Source organism: Coturnix japonica, chromosome 12 (assembly GCF_054131305.1).
Source record: "Coturnix japonica strain WE chromosome 12, WE-NBRP24, whole genome shotgun sequence".
NCBI lineage: Eukaryota > Metazoa > Chordata > Aves > Galliformes > Phasianidae > Coturnix > Coturnix japonica.
The window spans coordinates 22,721,794-22,743,616 of record NC_140674.1 but is presented as its reverse complement, the minus strand read 5'-3'; the positions used below and the strand labels follow the sequence as shown (position 1 = coordinate 22,743,616).

General features: G+C 42.1%; 2 protein-coding genes across 15 annotated transcripts in view; both read left to right on the top strand.

Moving 5' to 3' along the window:
* Nucleotides 1-1,629: 1,629 nt before the first annotated feature.
* On the top strand, nucleotides 1,630-8,891 carry LOC107318417 (tubulin alpha-3 chain). The gene is made up of 5 exons (XM_015872192.2): nucleotides 1,630-1,767; nucleotides 4,823-5,045; nucleotides 5,532-5,680; nucleotides 6,496-7,176; nucleotides 8,041-8,891. Exons 1-5 carry the CDS (start codon nucleotides 1,765-1,767, stop codon nucleotides 8,335-8,337), a joined length of 1,353 nt encoding a protein of 450 aa, XP_015727678.2. The 5' UTR covers nucleotides 1,630-1,764; the 3' UTR covers nucleotides 8,338-8,891.
* A 1,428-nt stretch (nucleotides 8,892-10,319) lies between these two features.
* Nucleotides 10,320-21,823, top strand: part of HPS3 (HPS3 biogenesis of lysosomal organelles complex 2 subunit 1) — a 43,538-nt gene continuing 32,034 nt past the window's right edge. For 13 of the 14 annotated variants that reach the window (XR_004308407.2, XR_001557332.3, XR_014933488.1 and 10 more), the window contains exons 1-11: nucleotides 10,320-10,602; nucleotides 10,982-11,476; nucleotides 12,807-12,993; nucleotides 14,908-14,993; nucleotides 16,120-16,312; nucleotides 16,554-16,635; nucleotides 18,160-18,314; nucleotides 19,608-19,716; nucleotides 19,911-20,092; nucleotides 20,417-20,594; nucleotides 21,168-21,398. Coding sequence is in view for 3 of the 14 variants with exons in the window: in XM_015872124.3 (XP_015727610.2) it covers nucleotides 10,380-10,602; nucleotides 10,982-11,476; nucleotides 12,807-12,993; nucleotides 14,908-14,993; nucleotides 16,120-16,312; nucleotides 16,554-16,635; nucleotides 18,160-18,314; nucleotides 19,608-19,716; nucleotides 19,911-20,092; nucleotides 20,417-20,594; nucleotides 21,168-21,398 (2,121 nt within the window). In the remaining 11 variants the exon portion in view is untranslated. Of the gene's footprint in view, nucleotides 10,603-10,981; nucleotides 11,477-12,806; nucleotides 12,994-14,907; nucleotides 14,994-16,119; nucleotides 16,313-16,553; nucleotides 16,636-17,387; nucleotides 17,528-18,159; nucleotides 18,315-19,607; nucleotides 19,717-19,910; nucleotides 20,093-20,416; nucleotides 20,595-21,167; nucleotides 21,399-21,823 lie in introns of those variants that run through there. The other variant, XM_085513491.1, reaches the window with a different exon arrangement.

Here is a 21,823-nt window from a genome sequence, read left to right as displayed (position 1 = left end):
AAAAGTCATTTTATGAAGGCCACGACTGTGGCAAGAATCAAGCTGTTAACAATTTCTTCCAACCAGTGGCTAAAAGAAAGCAAAACGACAATCAAAAACAAACAAAAACACCACAGCAGTATGGTTCTCATTAAGGTTTTGGTTTTTTTTAATATAATAAACTTTATGTCCAGCAAAAGTGCTTGTTTTCATGAGGAGCTAGATACTTATAAAGGAAGAACACTTACATTTGTTTACAGAATATGCTTCTGTACAAACAAACAAACAAATCCATTACTTTATATTCATGGAACAAAAACCGTACTCTTTCAGCTTAACCCTTCAGTTTATATATTGTTTTCAGTTATTTAGTTTTATGAGAGAAACCAGAGCTACCAAATAACCAGATTTAAAATCTGGCTACCCTGGTTCTATTCTGAAAATTAGATTGCAAGTTTTATATTACAAGATCGCAAGATTTAGATTTCACTTCCTGTAAAGAACAGTAAATACAGCAAGTTAGGGAAAAAAATACTAAAGTTACATTTAGTTAAAAGCTCTGGAAAAATTTGAAATTTCATTAAACAGATGCTTTGTGTTGGCTTTTTTTTGTGGGTTTTTTTTTGTTTGTTTTTTTTGTTTTTTTTTGGAAGCTGACAACAGTACTTCCTTAGTAAGTTCTATGTATGATAACTGAATCTGTATCTTCATCTGTTCAGAAGTGTCCCTTGCAGAGAGGAATTAAAATGAAAATAGTTTCTCTCTGCTTTGCAGACATTATATTCCCCATGCAGAACCTCTATGGAAAGACGAAATGTGAAATATTTTACAAAGACCTTATAAAAATCAGCAACAGTAGTTATTCTTTCCTTGTAATCTATTTTTCGGTCCCTTATATGCTATCTATAAACCCCAGTTTTAGAACTTGATTCAGATTAATATAATCTGGAAACCAGATTTTCCCTGGTTTTCACTGGGGCATTTTTCTTCTGACCTGGTGCAGTGACTCGGTGTGAGCTGAGCCGGGAGCTCAGCACTGTGCTGAGGCTGCTGCTGAGCAGTGCTGGTGCAGCACGGAGCCCACAGCACAGCAGCTGCTGAAGGGACACAGCTGGCCGTGCTGGAGTCATCTCAGGCACACGCCGGAACCACAGGTCTAACATCTGTTTAAAACAACAACGACGAACATATACCCTGGTGCGGCTCTCTTCCAATCCAGTACAGTCAGCATGGCTGAGACCACAGGGATCGGTAGATGCTGTGACCCATGGAAGCCAGGTGCAGCAGCTGTTCTGCAGCCTGTGTTTTGGAAGGACTGCATCACCTACAGCGGCTCAGTCACTACGGACAATACACTCAGCAGCAAGTCCTTTCGAATTTTTCATGGAAATTTTACTCCAATTTCTCTTGAAGAACACACACAAGAGGCCGAATACCCGGTGCCTCTTCGAGGCTCTGTACTACAACCAGTACTTCAGAACCTCCTCTCCCTTCAATGCATTCCCTAACTCTCTCCCTTTGTCGGCTCCCAGCATTCTCCCGTTATTGCCAAACGACGGCGCCACCCACCAACCAGCGTGCGGCAGTTGGCACCCCCACGTGAAGGGAACACCGGACTGGCGAATCAGCGGCCGCCGTTCGCCTCTGGCTCGGGTGACAGCCAATGGGAAAGCAGCGCGCGAGCGGGCTCCGGACCGTTACGTGGCGGCAGTTGCGGCTGTTGGGCGGTGGACGCGGAGCGGAGCGGAGCGGGGCGGGCGAAGCTCCTGAACCTGACGAGGCGCCATGGTGGGAGCGGGACCTCGGGCTGGGGACGGGATGGGAATCGGGACGGCTTTTGCCGTGGCGGGTTTGGAGAGTTGAGGATTGCCCGTGCTGCGGCGGAGCTCGCGGAGTACCGTCGCTTGCGGCCCTGCGGCGGCGTAAGGCCGCGTGTGGGAGAGGAGAAATTAACGTAAGAACTGAGAGTTCGAGGGCGATGACATGTAGAAGCTCTCAGGTGGCAAATGGGACAAAACGGGTGGAAAAGCAACGAAGCGGTGCGGAGGGCGACGGTTGAGAGACGGGAGTTGAGAGAGAGAGCTGAGAGACGGCCCAGGGCAGCGGCCGCCCTTCGCGCCGCCATTCCCTGTGGTGCCTCAAACGCTTGGCCTGCACGCAGCCAATCAGAGCAGAGGACTGTGTTGAGCGGCCAATGGCGTGGCACCGTGCCGTGAAGGGGCGTGGCTGTGGGACGGGGCCGCTGTCTGCTCTCGCCCCGGGCTGCGTGCTGGGAAACAGCCCGGGGGGTTATGAAAGCGTTGGAAACAAGGTGCCAACACAATAGAAGTGCAGGTAAATGCAGAGTCAGCCTCACTGGTAAAAGGCTAGAGACAGAACCACGAGGGTGAGGGTTTTGATGAAGCTTCAAAGAAGAGTGCAGACATCCTAGAGATTTCTACTGTGTATTTTCCTAGATAAGCTAAACACACAGTAATAGTAAGTTAGAATAAGGGATTCGGTCTCAAATGTAAAACAAAATAGGGGTCTGGGGAGTCTAAACAGAAGTACCATGCTTCCTTACCAAGATGATTTAGTAGAGGAACCCAAAGATGGATGGATTGCCTGGCTCTAGGTATCTGCTTATTGTAAAGGAGAACATTCTTTGAGGTCTTGTGCAGAAAAGATTCTCGCAACATTACTCAGTATGTTGTTGGCAACAGATCAAGGAAATAAGGGCTTATTACATAGAGAAGGCTTGTAAAACCAAAGGAAGATGAAAAAGAGACTAAACAGAATATTATAAGCAGAATATACCTGCAGCGTAGTAAAGAATGATACTACATCCATCCTGTGTGACCGCATTGTATCTAAGATATTCCAACATTCTCAACATTGAATCCTAGAATCCTTACAGTTGGAAGGAACCTTTAGAAGTCATCTAGTCGAAGTTCCATGCAATGAATAGGGAAATACACAGACAGATTAGGTTGCTCAGGACTTCATCCCACCTTGCCTTGAAAGTCTCCAGGGATGGGGTGTCAACCACGTCTCTAGGCAACCTGTTCCAGTGCTTTACCACCCTCTTTTTACCCTGTAAAAACTTTCCTTCTATCTAACCAAAACCTACCCTCTTGAGGTAGATTTTTCCCATGTTCTATGACCACAGACCCTGCTAAAGATTCTGTCCCCTTCTTTCCTGTAGCTCCCCTTTAGATATGTAGAAATTGCCTCATTAGTGCAGTGTAGAGGGGCAGGATCACCTCCCTTGACCTGCTGTCTGCTCTTCTTTTGATGCATCCCACAATACAGTTGGCTTTCTGGGCTACAAGGGCACACTGCTGGCTCATACCCAGCTTGCCATCCACCAATACTCCCAGGTCTTTTTTGTCAGGGCTATGCACAGTCCTTTCATCCCTCTGCTTGTATTGGTAGTGTGGCTTGCCTTGATCCAGGTGCAATGTCTTGCATTTGGATTTGTTTTACTTCATGTGGTTTGCCTGTGCCCAGTGTTCACTTGATGGCATCCTGTTCCCTGATGTGTTGACTACACCCCACAGCTTGGTGTCATTAGCAAACTTGCTGAGGGTGCGCTTGGACCCCACTGTTGATTTCGCTGATTAAGGTATTAAAGAGTACAAGTCCCAACATTGACAACTGGGGGACACTGCTCGTCACTGATCTCCATCCAGACACTGAGCCATTGGCCACCGCTCTCTGGACTTGATTCTGCAGCCAGTTCTTCGTCCATTGAACAGGCCACTCATCAAACCCATATTTTTCCAATTCGGAGAGAAGGATATTGTGGGGTACTGTGTCAGAGGCCTTACTGAAATCCAGGTAGACAACATAAGTGGTTCTTCTGTCATTCACTGATGTAGTGACACCATCATAAAAGGCTGCTAGGTTGGTCAAGCAGGATTTGGCCTTGGTGAAGCCATGCCGGTTCTCCCATATTAGCTCCCTGCCTTCCATGTGCCTTAGCTCACAGAGGTGAGACTGAAGGGTGGGTAGATAAAAAGGGTCATCCTTTTTATCCTTCTTAGAAGTGGGTGTGATGTTGCCTTTTTTCCAGTCACCAGAGACTGATCGCCAGAACTTTCCAAATGTCACGGGGAGTGGCTTGGTGACTATGTCAGCTAATTCTCTAAGGACTCTGGGATGCATCTCATCAGGATCCATAGACTTAAAGATTTTCAAGTTCCTCAGGTGGTCATGAACCTGTTTTTCACTTACAGTGGGAGGGATGTTGCTTCCCCAGTCCCCTCATACCAAACCAAACATTGGAGGGCTGTGTGGTGAGCAGTTATCAGAGGAGACAGAGGCAAAGAAGCTGTTACGTACCTTAGCCTTCCCCTTGTCTGTTGTTACTAGATTGCTTGTGTCACTCTCTAGGCGTGGTATGCGCTCCTGGACTTTACTTTTCTGGTTGAGGTACCTGTAGAAGCCTTTCTTGTTCTTCTTGGCATCCGTTGCCAAGGTTAGGCCAAGCTGGGCTTTGGCTTTCCTGACCCCATCCCTACACAGCCTAGCAGCTTCTTTATAGTCTTCCCATGGTACCCGTTCCTGCTTGCACTGTCTGTACATTTTCTCGCTCTTTCGTTTGACCAGCAGGTCCTGGTTCAGCCACACCTATCTCTTGCCTTCCTTTCCCAATAGCATAGATCAATGGCACTTAGTAGAGTCATGCTAGCAGCAGACTATTGGATCATTTTAATTGTCACTCAAGCAACCAAGGAAATAATGCAAGAGGGAAAGATCACTACAGTATAACCCACAGATAGCAAGTTGTTGTGAGAGTAAAATCTAAGTGACGGGTAGCCCCAGATCTCACGTTATCATTGTCTTTTTTTTGTGTTTGCAGCGTGAATGCATATCTATCCATGTTGGTCAGGCTGGTGTTCAGATTGGCAATGCGTGCTGGGAATTGTATTGTCTTGAACATGGGATCCAGCCGGATGGTCAGATGCCCAGTGATAAAACTATTGGAGGTGGAGATGATTCATTTAACACTTTCTTCAGTGAGACAGGAGCTGGTAAACATGTTCCCAGAGCAGTGTTTGTGGACCTAGAGCCAACTGTAGTTGGTATGTACCCAAGATGCACATTTCAGTGTAAAACTACTTCTTTCCTTTCAGACTTTTTTGCCTTTTCAAAGCATTGGGGGTTCTAAAAGGTGTATAGCTGGATGACGTTTTGACATTTTTGGTTACTGTTATTCGAAAGAGATGAAATGATGGTCTATGGGTAACGTTTGGAAAACATTAATCTTTGCAGATTTTGGATAATCTTTCCAAGCCACTGTACTACATCCAGAGCTTCATTTAATTTCTATCCAGAATATGCCTGTGCCTGCAATGTAGTTCTCTTGAGTTGCCTCCATGTTCCTGGATGGAATTACTGCTTTGTGAGCATCCAGTGTTTTCCCCTAAAGAAAGGGGCTGAAGTTGTACCAGGTTTTTGCTGAATTTGTTCATGGAAGCTGTCTATGGGCTTTTGACATTTCCTTTTACTTAGTATGTCATCACTAGGCACTAGAACTCAACAGATAATATGTTTTTTTTCATTTGTAGATGAGGTACGCACAGGCACATATAGGCAGTTATTCCACCCTGAGCAGCTCATTACTGGGAAAGAAGATGCAGCTAACAACTATGCCAGAGGCCATTACACGATTGGAAAAGAGATTGTTGATCTAGTGCTAGACCGAATTCGTAAACTGGTAAGAATTCATGCTGCAGATCAGTATTTCAAATAAGTAAGGTACAACTCTAGAGCTACCTATAACTATGATTTGTTATGATGCTTGTGTTTTCTGGGGGGAGGGAGTTGTTTAAGAATTTTATGCAGAGATGATTTAAAAAACCAACAAGAACTTGGTCTCACGCTTCCCCCTCTTGAGTTAAATAAAAATTCAATCCATACAATTTTGAAGTTCTTATGATATAGAACATCATTATTTGAAGATATTTATATCTCAGAAATGCAATATAAAATCTTTAGACAAGTGTAATTGCTTTTTTGTTATTTTTAACTGGAATCACACTATTATATGTCATTCAAAATATTCCCAGTACCCCAAAACTCAGATTTTGGTTGAAAGTTTAGTCATTTCACATATCTTTCTAGCTTTTCATAACCTGATGTAATATAAGAAACTCACAAATTGTAAAAATACTTTTTTTCCAAACCTAATTGATACTTGCTGCCATATAGAGTATATAATAGTAATTTAAAAGCTGCAAGGCTGCTGTAATTTCTGATAACCTTTCACAGTGGTGCACAGCTGCTCTTGCTTTCAGTAGTATAAAAAATGCATGAAGGAAAATGCTATATTCAAGTGTTAAAATACTCATATGCAGAACAAGGTATGCCGTGGTGGCTTTGAGAAAAAGATATGGAAGAACAAGGTCACCTTTTAAAACAAATGATGAGGAAACAATGGCTTTTGAATGTTTACTTTAATATTCATGATTTTGGAAAGGGTAATAATAAATATATGTTTTTTCTCTCCTGCCTTTTTCCACTCTATTATAGGCTGATCTGTGCACCGGTCTACAAGGTTTCCTTATCTTTCACAGCTTTGGAGGAGGCACTGGTTCAGGGTTTGCATCTCTGCTCATGGAAAGGCTCTCTGTTGACTATGGCAAAAAATCTAAACTGGAATTTGCAATTTATCCAGCACCACAGGTTTCTACTGCTGTAGTGGAACCTTACAATTCAATTTTAACAACACACACAACACTGGAGCATTCAGACTGTGCATTCATGGTAGATAATGAAGCCATTTATGATATATGTCGTCGCAACCTGGACATAGAACGGCCCACTTACACCAATTTAAATCGACTAATTGGGCAAATTGTTTCATCCATCACAGCTTCACTACGTTTTGATGGAGCCCTTAACGTAGATCTGACAGAATTTCAAACTAACCTTGTTCCGTACCCACGAATCCATTTCCCCCTGGTAACATATGCCCCTGTCATCTCTGCGGAAAAAGCCTACCATGAGCAGTTATCTGTGGCAGAAATTACCAATGCTTGCTTTGAACCAGCCAACCAGATGGTAAAATGTGACCCGCGTCATGGCAAATATATGGCCTGCTGTATGTTATACAGAGGTGATGTTGTCCCTAAAGATGTCAATGCAGCTATCGCTACTATCAAGACTAAACGTACCATTCAGTTTGTGGATTGGTGCCCAACTGGATTCAAGGTACTTTGATAACATCTGAAGTGCTTGATTTTCAAAATATTAGGAATTACATAATATTAGGAGGTAATGGTCATTGTACAGCACTGTAATGTTCCTGTTACTGAACTGCTTACATTTCAGATTATATCTTAAGTATAATTCCATGATATTGTAGCACAGATGAAAATTTTAAAGCAAGTTACAGAATAGTAGACACAGTTTTTATGGGAACAGGCAATACTGAGTATCTGTAAATAATTTACTAAAGGTAGGTACTGCAAACCAGCGCCAGGTTTTACTGTAAATCTTGAAAAATCTGGGGAATTCTGTACAGAAGGAATATAGACAAGCCCCAAGCAACTGTAGAAACACTAAATTATTGAACTCAGAGCAGTACGTTCCCAACAGTGTTTTTTAGATATTTTGAAATAGTAGATGCTATCAGTTTCTGGGACATTTGAGCCTGGCTACTGTCACTAGAGCAAACCTGTTTTTTTTGTTGTTGTCATTTACTTACACTAGGCTCCTGCATGTAGACTCTACTAGATTAATATCAGATTGTTCAGCTACCTGTGTTTGTTCTCAGTTGACTGGCATTGTCACCTTCCAAGCAAGTGGTCCATCCTTCTAGCTACTGTCTGTGCATTCAGTACTTGGAAAGACCCAGATTCTTGATGTTCTGTTTAGAGTCCAGTAAGATCTTCTGATCTTTTGGAAAATAATCTGTAGGCCAATGTAGCTAATGCTGTCCCAGTTTGACCAGCTCCTGAATTTAGGATTTAAATATTTTGATGAGGCACAAAATAATTTTATTTAATTGTTCACAGTTGTGGCTACTGTCTTTGGTTCTTCCCACTAATTAAAGAAGTTCTTGTTTTCTTCAAGGTGGGCATTAACTACCAGCCTCCAACTGTGGTGCCAGGTGGTGACCTTGCAAAGGTGCAGAGGGCTGTATGTATGCTGAGCAATACAACTGCCATTGCTGAAGCATGGGCTCGTCTCGACCATAAGTTCGATCTGATGTACGCCAAACGTGCCTTTGTACATTGGTATGTTGGGGAAGGAATGGAGGAAGGAGAATTTTCCGAAGCCCGGGAAGATCTGGCTGCCCTTGAGAAAGATTATGAAGAAGTTGGGATAGACTCTGTAGAAGCAGAGGCTGAAGAGGAGGATGAATACTGAAAATACTGAAGTAATGAAAAGTGTGTTCTGTAACAGCAACAAATGAATTGCAGAATCCTGTTCACTTGCTTGCCTGTTTTCAAATGCAGTTTTAAATGTTGTATTCTTTGTTACTGTTGACACATGCAGTTGCTGCGTAAGGACCATTTGAAGTTACAGTTTTTGGTAGCATCTAGTCTTGCACAACTGAAGATTAAATGACAAAATTGTGCACGTGTCAGTAACACTGTACTCACCTAACTGTAGTGAGGGTAGGTGCCATTACACTTTTGGTCTGAACTAGAATATTTGCTAAAAGCACCAAAATTGCTACTTTAAAAAAAGAAAAAAAGATGGGGAGACTCTGCAAGACAAAAAGTAACATTTTCCAACCAGCATGTCCCCCTGCACTCAGTTCCACTTTAGATAGAAGGGAAATAAAATGTCACATTACCTACTTTAAAACAGTCTTGTTTTGAATTCCTGCGCTGACCTATTAAATACTAACATCCTGTAGCGCACAACTCTGGGCACACTTTAAGCTTTGATGAATTAATAAAAAATTCCTTGACTTATTTTTGCCTGTTCTTATTGTTAGTAGAAAATACAACTTCTATCTGTGGGCAGTTATTTCGTGGTGATTTGTGTTTGTGACTGCGGAGGGGCGGGGGCAGTGTGTGCAATGAGTCCGAGATGGAGGCGGCTGCGTTCCTCAGCTCGCCCCTTGCTCCAAACTGCTACTGGGAGGGGTGAATTAATTTCTCCTTATATATGTATCTTCCCCTATAGCACCTGTATCTCAAATGAAGGCTCTGTCAATGCCTTTGTTTGCACCTCAGTATTTTACTTTCGTAATTTAAAAAATACCAAAAAAGCATATAGTGATGAATGTGCTGTTTCTGTCAAATGCCTGTAACAGTTTCTAAGCTTTGACATTTTACTTTCTTAACATGGAATTTCTTTGCATACTAGCCAGAAAAAAAGAAATGGATGACTTTGAATACTCAAAAAAGTATTACTGAAAGCCTGCAATTGAACTGTAAGCTATAGTCACTGCTGAAAGGGATGCACATCATCACATCATCAGAAGCAGCTTCAAAACAATCCCCAGAGCCAGGAAACCACAGTGTTACAAAGTGTACAGAGCTACTCATCCCTTGAACTCAGGTAGTGCCAGCCCAAACGCAGTCCTGTTACTGACACAAACTACTCGTTAACCAAATGCCTTCTGCTGTTGTCGTCTCTCTTTGTACAGGTGGATTTGAGGAACCCAGTGATAAACCAACACAGACTAGGTCCATCTTAACACTTGCGCACATGTGTGCACCTACAAAGCAAGGAGGGGCTCATAAGTAGCATCCTGCCATTTGAGCACTCACGGCTTTCAAAAATCACACGCTAAATTCTGCCTTGAATAGGCTCCTTAGCTACATTGCTAAGGATGGGTGAAGAATCAGCACCACTGACAGCATTACTTCATTGTATCAATGGAATACATCATTGAAGAATGCTGATGACAGGAGGAAGGTTCTATTCACTCTGCAGGGATTACAGCCCCGTGTTGGGGGCGAGGGGGGGCGACTGGGGGGAAGTGCTGGGATCCTCGGACAATCACCAACAGCATGCAGTTCAACAACGGTAAGTTCCAGGATCTATATGTGGTCAGAGCAATGCTGGACAGCTTGGCGGACGGGCAGCTGGAGAGCGGCTCGGAAACAGCCCGCTGTCCACCCCGCACAGCGGCACCTCCCGTCCCAACGCCATTGCTCGCCGCGCCGCCTCGCTCCCTTCAGCGCTGCCTTCCGGGCCTGCTGCCGCTCGTGAAATCGCAACGCAAGGAGGAAAGTGCCGCTAAGGTACAAAACGCTGCAGCGCAGGATGACGCCTGAAAGTACCGACACCACAACCCGGTACCGCGACCTGCACGGAGCGGCGCGTCACGGCGCGGAGGCGTGTCCAGCGGCCGGGCGGGGCCTCAGCAGCGCGCGGAGCTGCGGGGGAGTGGGGCGGAAGGGCGTGGGGCAGCGGAAGGAGCGCGCCGAGTGCTACGGCTGGTTGGGGCCATGGTGCAGCTTTATAACCTGCACCCGTTTGGGTCGCAGAGAGTAGTGCCCTGCAGGCAGGAGCCGGCGCAGTTCTGCTGCGGCCACGACGTGCTGTTCGTGGCCAGCGCGGCAGCCAGCTGCGGGGTGGAGGTGTTCGCCGTGCGCCCCGAGGGCCGCTGCGAGCCCTTGGGCTCCTTCGCCACGCTGGGCCCCGTGCTGCGCATGGCGCACAGCCGCGCAGGTCAGTGCCGGCCGCCGCTGGGCGGGAGGGGGCCGACGTTCCGCAGGGCGGACGCGGGTGGGCTGTGCCGGCGGGGTGCGCGGAGCTGCCGCCCGGAACGGTACGTTCGTGCGGGTGCTGCTCTGAAAGCGGGGCCGCGTAGGGTTAGTGTCGGCTCCAGAGCCGTGTGTGCGTTCCTCTAACGGCACGTGGAGTGCGTTTCACCTGGGGAAGAAGTTTGCACTCCAGATCTCATTGAAGAAGACCTGGTAAAAGCTGTGTTCTGGAATATCGTGTGGGAGCTGAGAATTTAAGATACTTTTTGTAATGTACTTTATTGGGTTGGCAGCTTGAAAGCTGTCACGTGTTCTTTAACGACATGTCGATACTTTACCTTAAGGAGACTATTTGGCGACGATTGAAGAGAAAAGCAAAGCGACCTTCCTAAGAGCGTATGTGAACTGGCGGTGCATGTCTGCAGGGAGTTCTCGTGTTTGTGTCCGGATGGTGGGTCACAAGATGGAAGAGTCCTATACCGAAACCTTAAAAGAGCAGATGTCGATAGTGGAAATGGCGCTTTCAGATCCTCCGCTGTGTATTTCATGTTGCCCTGTAAATGGGGATCTTCTTGTGGGCTGCGAGAATAAGCTGATCATGTTCTGTTTGAAATACCTGGTCATAAACCAGAATTTGACAGTATTAGACTTTGAACGCTCCTTAATTTTACACATTGATAACTTCATTCCTGCTGAAGTTGCGTTTTGTGCTGGACACATAGCAGTAACAACAGATTTGGATGTTCTAATCCTGAAGCTGGACCTGATCCAGCAAAGTGCAGTCAGGGGAGAGCAGTGCGCACATCAAGTTAGTACAACAGAGAAGCCGGTGGATGAAGGTAAGTACAGATGTTTAACTTTTTCTGACTCAGACTCTGCTAAGTGATTACTGTCATTCATAAAGAAGGCTCAAACAAGGTGTGATTACAAACCGACTGCTTGCAATGTGTGGGAATTAACCTGATTTGTTACTACCTAAAAGTTAGATGAACACCAGCATGTGTTCAATTATAATTTAAGAAATTTTAAAAAGTATGTGCTTTTTGAAATGGAAACTGTACCTTAAAAAACAAACAAACAAAAAAGTGAGAGGTCATTAAAGCTTCAGATGGGGAAGATATCAAATGGAATTTTCTTCATTCGTGGAGAATGGGTTTTAGCTCAGACGTTGGCATCTCACACCGGGTTATTTTCAATACTTAAAACTGAATAGAAAAGTTCAAAACATTTTTGTGTGCAATTGGGATTTGCTTTCTGGAACTTGGATGTGTTGAAGATTGCACAACAAGATTGTATCATAGCTACCTTTTTCTTTCTGAAAACCTTTACAACCAAATGACAACATTTTCTATTTGTTGTTTGGCTGTTTACAGCACTGTTTGCTTTGGATTTACCTCATACCAAACAGTTTGCCTGTTCATAGAATCTCAAAATGGTTGGGTTGGAAGGGACCTCAGAGTCCATCCAGTTCCAACTCCCGCTGTGGGCAGGGACACCTCCCATAGACCAGGTGCCCAGGCCCATCCAGCCTGGCCCTGAGCATCCCCAGGGATGGGACACCTACAGCTGCTCTGGGCAGCAGTGCCAGGCACTCGCTGCCCTCTAAAGAATTTCTCTCACATCTAAATGTAAATCTGCTCTCTCTTGGTTTAAAACCATTACACCATGTCATGTCTCTACATACCCATGAAAAAATCTATTTTTGTCGTTTTCATAACCCCCATTTAGGTATTGGAAGACCAATATAGTTTTTCCCCGGAGTCCCATCCAACATCCCCAGCTGTCAGCCTGTCCCTGCAGCAGAGGTGCTGCAGCTTCTGGGCATCGCTGTGGGCTTCTCTGTCCCTGCTGTGGTCTGTGTCCCTGTGCTGGGGCGCAGAGTTGAATGCAGCTCTGTGAGGGACTGGGGGTTGTCAAAAGTGCAGAGCAGAGGGTAAGAACCACCTCCTTTGCCCTGCTGGTTTCACTTCTGAGGCTGCCCAGGATATGGTTTATGTGAAAAACTGATTGTTCTTGTTTTCTAGCGTAGTTCTTCTCAAAACGTCCATGGTTTGAGGAAGCCAATGCTAATTAGGTTCCTGTAGTTCAAGTTTTCAGTTGATATTGTGTCAGTGTTTTCTTATTGCTAAATGGAATTATTTGAACACTTAATACGTTTCCATTGTTTAGGTATAAAAGATGAAGACCTTGCAGCTCGTAGTTTGCAGCCTGAATTAGATGATTTTGTCATATGTCAGAAGCCAGTGGAACTGCTTGGGGAAGACAGTAAGCTTTGTAAGATACCCATCACACTAGAGTCCACAGAGTTGTCTACAGAAGACAAAAAGCATTTTCAAGTGCAGTATCTCCTTTTCAGGTATTACAAATGCATTTTCCCTTTATGGGTTAGCTGCTATGTTAATAATTCCAAGAAACCCAAATAAGCTCAAGTCTTGCTGAAAGAAAAGTCCTGGTATTTTGGTTTCTGGCATTTTTGTATGCTGTGTATTTTTTTGTTGTTGTTGCTGTGTTTTTTTTTTTTGTCTGCTGAGGAGATAACTGTGATGAAGACCCTTACTTGGCCTTGCAAATACTTTATTTAATTTGGGGAATGTGGGTAGTGAGTACAATTAAATGCAATTTAACTTTGATGGTTTTGCAGTACTGGTGATGTTTAATATCAGCTTTCATTGTACATCCTTGAATTCTGTGAAGGGCACCTATGACAGCTTCTCTTGTGATGTATCAGGATGGATGGTCTTTTCTCAGCATACTGAATGACAAAATCATTTACATTGGAACGGACTTCCTGAGTCCATCTCCTCAACATCTCCTTGCTCAGGCAGGATCACCTGGACTAGGTTTTCCAGGACTCAATCTAGCAGAGTTTGAGTAGCTCCTTACTGGGCAGCCTGTTCCAGTGTTTGGCCACCCAAAGTTCTTACACTTTCATGCCAAACTTGCAGGGCAGTTTTACACACCTTATTCTGGAATAACTTGTGTGAAATTTTCTTAATATTGAAAAGAAGTCTACAAAGTGTAATACACAGAAGTAATCACCAGTCCTGACAGTGATCAAGGCACTCCCTTGTGCTTGTTCTGTGGAGTTCAACTCCAGCTGAAGTGATGGTTACTTAAATAGTTCCTGCAGAAAAAAAGTTCTGCCTTTGTACAGTTGGGAGTGGGGAGTTTACCAGATATCTTTGGCACTGAAAAACAACACTTTTGGTTCTGTTAGAAATTAAATTTTTTTAACTTTTATCTAAAACTGTTGAAGCATTGGTATCACAGTCCAGCTGTGAATTCCAGAGCAAAGCAAGGAAGGGGGTGAGCTGCAATAGGATAGAAAAGTAGGACTGAAGACTGCACCATTTTACATTGTGTTCAGTTGAAGAAGGAATGGGGGGGAAAAAAGCTAAATCATGGTTCAGATCCATTGCAGTGTGCCTTCAGTTTTACGATTTTTGTTGTCAGTATTCCACATCATAACATTATGTAAAGCACTGGGAGTTAAGGAGTTAATGCCCCACTTCTGTGGACTGTTGATTTTCTGGGTACCTGATTCGCAGAAGAGAAGAACTGCATACCCCAGAGGACTTTGTGTTCAGAGCGGGGGATAAAACTCCTCTTACACCCCAGGACTGGTCTTTTTTTTGCTGCCTGGCAGTGTGTGTGTGTGCTCCCCAGCTGTTTTGCTTTCAAGTCAGAGCAAGGCCTTCAGTTTTGGACACTCTCTCTCTCTCATTTTATTTGATTTATTAGCCTCAGTTCTAATTACATATTGTATTGTGTTATCTTGCATTCTGATAAGTAAGTTAAGTTTAGTAAGTTAACTTTCATCTTTAGATTGTTGCTGCTGTTCTGTTTGTAGACTTGTCTCGTACCTCCCTTTTCCCTTTCCCAGGGTGTGAGTCCATGGACCCCCTGTCCCATTAGTTGCAGAAAACTGTTGACACTCCCCTCTCTCCTCTTTTCTGGGCCTGTTCCCCTGTCACTGACACAGATAGATATAGAGATAACTCCATGACATGCATTAGATCTCAGCATTGGACACATGACTTGTGGAGGAGCAAAGAAAGGATTTTTAGTTGCAGAAACTTGAGGTAGCTCCCTCTGGCTGTGCTACGTGTTTCTTGGCCTTGCTAAGATAAGTGTATTAGCAGTAGGAATGAAGGGTAGTTGAGTATAAAAATCATCAGCTCTGGATATTATGGCTATTGCTGTTTACTTGCTTGGAGTGGGTGATTGCTTCCTACTGACTTCCCATGTTATTGTGATATTTTTCTTCCAGGCATTTCACACCAGACCAGTCCCCTTTTGGCTTTTGTGAAGAGACAAAGCTGCACTCTGTTCAGTTCCTCCCTGTTTACCAGACAGGTAGGTGCATGTGCGTGGGTGCAGTATTAGCTCAAATACCAGTTGCCAACACTGAAAGAGGGAGTCTATTCAAAGACTACTCTTAGTGGTTCTCAGTGACTAGTTTTATATCACAAAACAGACACTTTTTATGTTGCATAAACAAAGTTGTCCTCAGCGTTACTATATGATACTAGGCTACCTCTCAGAGTCAATAGCAGACGTCAGAGAAATAAACCTTAATATTAAGGTAAAGGTTATCTTTATTTCAGGATTTAAAATAGAAGGGAATGAAAGCTAATTTTAGGTGTTCTCTAAATGCACTAACTCAAGCCTCAACATAACTGTGGAAAAATCCCTTATATTAGACTGTCTTTCATGCTCACCTAGTTTCTAGTTTTCTGTTCTGGTTTTCTGGTAGCAAAGCCTTATTTAAGCTACAGCTGGCTAAAGTGAAGAAGCTACTTGCCATTCAACTCCAGCTAACTTTTCCCTTGTGATTTACAGACTTTATAAAGAAAGTTTGTAGGATCTGAACACAGGCTCGGCCTGCCCAAGAGTCATCAGGCTGCTCGTTCCATCCATGGACATTTAGTTCTAATGACTCTGCCTGAAATTATAGAATCATAGAATTGCTTGAGTTGGAAGGGACCCTTAAAGGTCATCTGATCTGACTCTCCTGTAGTGAATGAGATGCCCACAGGTTGATCACGTGCTCGCAGCTCCATCCAACCTTTCTTTGCATGTCTGCAGGGCCAGGGCACTTCTTTGGGCAGCCTGTGTCAGTGCCTCACCACCCTTACTGTAAAAAACAAACAAACAAAACTTCTTTCTCATATCCAGTTTCAATCTCCCCTCCTTTTAGTTCGAAACCATTTTCTCAGTTCCCATATACTGTTTGATCTATGGAAAATTCTTCACTTGTTAGTACATCCACACTTCTGTTATAAATTATTCCAAATGTGATAACAAATTGATTGTGTTACCTGTTAGTATGATGTTATTCATGTTCTTTTCAATAGCTACTAGCAAAACTGGTCTGGAATGTGGGTACGTCTGAGAGTGTTGTTTGGCATCACATCACAAAGAAACAGTGCAGTTTTGATCTATGAAGTATGTGAGATGCCTTTCTTATTGTTGCGTCTAGGGAGTTCTGTGACAGCAAATGAAGAAACTGAGAACAAGAGAGAAGTACTGAATCTCTTCTGCTTTTTTTCTTTGCCTCATGTTGGATATCTCTACTCTGTTGAGAAGTTAGTAGAACTGATTTCTACTTACCAGTACTCTGAGAAGTCAGAGCAGGCAGTTCTTACTCCACAGTTCCTGCATGTCATTACAAGGTAACTTTCTCTCTCTCTTTTTTTTTTTCTTTTTCTTTTTTTTTTTCTCCCCCGTTCACTCTTTGGCTCACCTTTGAGCCCTTTGTAGCCTCTTGGGTCGTTCTGGGTAGATTCATGTTTTAGTGCAGAATGCCTTTCTGTCTAGCTCACTATTATCTCTAGTTTTTACTCCAGGATTAATCAAAGTTTTTTTTTTTTTGTTTTTTTATTTAATTCATCAGTGTTTCTTCTTTCCTTCTAGTGACAGCCTGCAGTGTTTCACAGTGCGGTGCAGTGCAGCAGTGGCTCGTGATGAAGATCCATACATTGATACAACTGTGAAGGTGCATGTCTCATTATTTTGCTAAAAGAATAGAAGCAGCAATATGGCAACTGTGTTTTATTCTGAAATCCTGTTATTTTCTATTTGCTATGACAAAAAGCATCAAAAATTAATATTTTACATCAACCTGTGGCATATTCTAATTTAATGGTCTGCAAATGTATCACTGCAATCTATTATTGCTGTTTAAGATTCTAGATAATTAATAGAATATTAAAACAAAAAACAAAAAAAAACAACAACATGTACACTTAGAACAAAAATTATACTTTCCCATATAAATCGGAACGGAGGGAGCAGAGGTTTCCCATATTGTGGCTGATGATGTTTGCAGAACCTACCTGTCTTGAAACTTAAACTTTGGTCTTTTCTCTTTTTCTTCTTTATTTTTTTCCCTTTCTCAGGTGTCTTTGAACTGGCAGTTTTCCTAAGAGGAGTCTAATCATTTCAACATCTGCCTACCTGATAGTCTGTGTTGTTTTTTGTGTTGGTTCTTTTTTTGAGTAGGAGGGCTTTTAATCCCCAAAGTTCTAGATTTTGCCCCTTCCTCAGCTTGCTTTGCTGTAAATATCTGCTCAATTACAAAAATTGGAATAAATGTTCTCCAACCTCCATAGGAGTCAAACACATGAAAGAACCTGTCTGGTCCCTTTCTCATTCTCAGGTTTGCATGTGTTTACAAAGATTACGTTCAGTCCCTCTCAATTCCTTCAGCCTGGCAACAGGCAGCTCAGGAGGCTGAGAAGATGGGCACATAATGGATGCCTGCAGCCCTTGTGGTTGTCCACAGCTTGCCCTCCATGGGTCGCAGACCCAGCCTGGCAAGGGTGTTCCAGGGGCTGCAGTCCCTTAGGGGCATCCCTGCCCGGGTGTGAATTTCTTCAAAAAGCAGGGTACGTGTAAAACATGATGCTGTCTTGCTTTACTGCACTGTGCATGTTAATTTGTAAATAGAATATTTACCTTAAAGCTATAAATTCAAAATATTTCTGGGCAAATGAGGTTGCTTTTTTCAATTTTTAGTCCAGCATAGAGGATATGGTAATTTTTGGCTGAAAGGTGCACACTGAATGAATTAGGATGTAATACTGGGCAAATAATATAACTGTAGGCAAGTAAATATAGTATTTCTATGTGTGATTCATTTTTATAACATAAGCAACTAAAATCAGGACTTTTATAACTCTATCAGACAGCCTTACATCTTGACCAAGTTCAAACTACTTGGTATTAACTTTTCCGTGTTAGGTAACTAGCCAAGGTTCAGTTAATTTGAGACACAGCTAAAAATGCAACTGCTTCAAAGGGTGAAGTGATTTCTTGTACCCATTGTTGCAAGGATTTGATGTTTGAGTATTTTTATTTTTGCTTCAATGAAGAACTCAAAGTTAGGGAAGCCAGTGAATGTTTTTAGTGTTGTATTATTACACAAACATTATATCTTCTCACATATTTTTTTTTTTTTTATTTAAAGACTCTAAGTACATGCTATCCGAAATTACAAAGTGCTCACTTTCTTTTGTAGGCTTGTCCACCTGTCACACTGGATGTCTGCACATTACGAATGCAGCTTTTTATAGGGCCAAGAGCTATATGTCATTACAAAAACCATATAATTCTTCTGACTAAGGCTGATACTGAAGATATTACTGAAAGACGAAAGCCTTCAAGAAGGATGCTGTAAGAATTTGCGTCTTCCGGGGAGGCGGGATTTATAACTTTAGGTACAGTGCTGAATTTTCAGTTGTAGGAGTTGAAGAGAGTTCTCTGTAGAAGGGCTTTCTGAGCATATTTCCCAAGCTACTAAACAAGCATAAATGAAGCACCAATTTTTGACTTCTGCAGTATTATGTGACATAGAAGAAACAAAGGTGGCACCACAAATGATTGTAATCAAGATTGTCAGAAACAACTTTCATAAGTAATGTTGAAACAATATTATGAAGAATATCTGCTTCTGAGAAGAAAGAAATACTTATCTTGAGAAACCAAAATATGTAGGAATAGTGAATCTACAGGCTAATAAATTGTGGTGTAGCATAAAATGAAAATGTCTTACATTTGGTTAAAAGATCTTAGAAAGTTGTGAACGTAATCATAGTAATGACAAAAGAAGGACCAAACTTTAGTCAGATATACTCTTGTATGGATGAAGTCAGGTGCATTTATGACTAATTCTGTGAGATCTGCCTTTCCCATTCTTTGAGGGTTGTTCATTGTTTAGAAGAGTTCAGTTGAGAAATCACATTTGCTAAAGCCCGTTAACAGGAGTTAGACAGCTGTAGTTGACTGTAATTATTTGAACTAGTCTGTCTTAAAGCATAGAACAAGCCTTATTCAGGAGAAGACAAGGCTAAGCTGATGAAAGAGAACTGGTTATTCAAAATACTGCAGTTTTATTTCTCTGAAACACTTTTTAAAAGCTTGTAGTTGACATTTGAGAAGGAAACAAATGAAACACGTTTTGCCTTCTGCAAGGAGAATTTGTTGGACAAGTGGTAGTGTACTTCACCACCAAAAAAAAAGAGAGAGATCTTAGGTCAAATGCGTACTGTTCTTTTTCTTTGCTGTTTCTCTGTGGTGTCTTAATGTTAGGCAGTTGAAGGCCCAGCCAATGTGCTGGAGTAAAAATGTTCAGGTTTTATCTTAGCAGACACTTGTATTTAAATGCAGGGCAAGAAGTATGGTAAATCTTTACAGAAAGTGTAAACATCTTAATTTCAACTAGTTGACTTGTAAGCTTCTGATGCTTCTTGGTTTTTTAACACAGGTGTTCATTTCTAATCATTCTGTATGAACGTGCCTATCTATTTTTAGCCACTAATTATGACTTGAATTCATAACTTAACTGTTAAGTGTTTACTAGCCTGCAAACATATCTGTTTATGCATCTGTCAGATGATTGATTTATTTTCTTTTGGCTGCATACCGTTTATTTAACACTGACAACTCACATCTTTTCCTTTTCTCTAGTTCCAGAAAGGCTGATAGCAACAAATCCAGAGCCAATTCTGACTCAGAGCCTGGTTGGAATTTGTATATTATAAACACTGTTTCAACCATCCAACTTTACAGAGAAATGGTATTGCTACCTCTTGCTTTTGTTGTTGATTTACTAGAAATAAGTACTATTAATCTCTGTTGCTGAATATACAGTAATGTATTTCTTGTGAATAGCCCATAATCCTATTTCAGATGGCTACTGCTCTCTCCAGAATTCTTCCTGTATATTCTTATTTTTACCAGCATCCTAAGTATATCCTGTGTCTGTTGTAGGTTGAATATCGTAGAACTTACGAAAATGTAAGAACTGAGAGTTGCATCCATCTTCTAAGCGAGGCCCACTTACTAATCAGAGCAGCGATAATGGACCCTAGTTTCTATGAATCAGATGAGAAAGAAGAACTTCTGAGAGCGTTCAGAGAAAGTTGTGCCTTCTTAGGAGACTGCTACAGCAGGTACGTTTTAGATGTCAGAATGATATAGATGAGCTTGTTTCCAGTAATCTAACTGAAAAATAAAAATCCGTAATTCCTTGCTATTGTACATTGGTATTGTGTGTATATTTCATGTTTCTCTATAGTTTAATGTAGTCCTCTGTGCTGTATCTGATTGTTTTTATTGTCAGTTTGACATGGATTACAGTGTCACCTAGAGTACTAGCCATGTATTTGCAGATACTGGTGTGTCTACAACTGTTACGTGTTACTTTAGTTCTTACCAACAGTGTCAAAAGTGTCCCTCTTACTTAATCTTTATTCGTTTCCGTGTGTTGCTTTCAGGTTTGACACAAAGGATTACCACCTCGCTTTGCCATACTACCGAATGTCAGGTTTATCTGTGACTGAAGTTTTGGAACGACTAGCTTCAGAAAGTGATGAAATACAGATGTATAAAAGAGGATTTATATTTTATTTAACTCACTCTCTTAATGAGGAGTTAAATGGAGAATTAAGCAAGGTAGAAACAAGTTTGTTTTTTTTTTAATCTGTTGATCTAGTTCTGATTTTAAGAACGATGTATCAAATTTTAATTACAATTTCTATTGGTATACAGCACTGCTTATTAAGTTCTGAAATTATTCTTTTTCACATGGTTTTTATTTTCTCATTTTAACAAAATAGCAAGCAACAGCTGCAGTGCAATTGAACTGCTGTCATGCAACATAAGGGTCTGGCTATCATGATGCATGTTACCAGTGTGCACCTAGACACTTTCAGGCTAGGCAAGTTTTGCCTCAGACTTCTTTCATTCTCATTTCTGCAACAGTCCAAACTGTTTTCTTAACATGGACAGATTGTACTGGCTGGTAAAACTGATTCAGTGTGGTGGATGGTTCTCCTAGTTCTTCAGTTTCACTCTTGTTTCATTTAATTTCACCAACAGGGATTAAAGGCAGGAAGAGCGCTATGATTTGGTGGCTAAGCTGTATTTGCCTGTTTCTTGTTGTTTTTTTAAAAGCTTCAGTCTTAAGCCATAAGAGTCTGTGTATCTGGAAATGTTGAAACTATTGAATGGCTTTTATTTTAATAGGAATTGGCAGATAAAGTTCTCCAAATATTCTATCATGCTGACCCTGTGCAGCTCCCTCATATCATCTGCAGTCCCTGTATGAAGAATGTATGTCCTCTGACAGCTGTGAAGTATCTTCGTAAAGTAGAAGACATTATGCCGTCAGTGGTCCTTACGCTCACTAAGGCTTTCATGGCTCTGAAAATGGGAGACCTTACAATGTATGAATGTGAGATGAACTCCCATAAGGAGGTAAGGTATACCAAAAGCATGTATTATTATTTTGTAAATCCCAGGTCAATGAGCTTGGCTTGTGGTTGTATTTTACAATAAAACCATCTTCCAGTTGCTTCTCTTTCTCCTGATTTGCTGTGTAGGTTCCACTGAGCATCTGCAATGAGAGTAGGATCCAGGGCTGATGTACAGTGGGACAGTGCTTTCTTTGCAAAGCCTTATCAGTAAACAAAGGATTTGAAGATAATAATTCTTTTAAATGAAAAGCAGTATACTGCAGCGTAACAGGCTCTGCAGAGTCAATGCTCTTCACCACTAAGGCAGGGTTGTACAGTAGCATTTTTCCACCTCTCCGTTGGGTGGAGCCCACGAAAACTTGCCTTCTATATGCAAACAACCCTTATAAAATTGCCTTGCATGGTGCATACAAGTCAAAGTTTCTG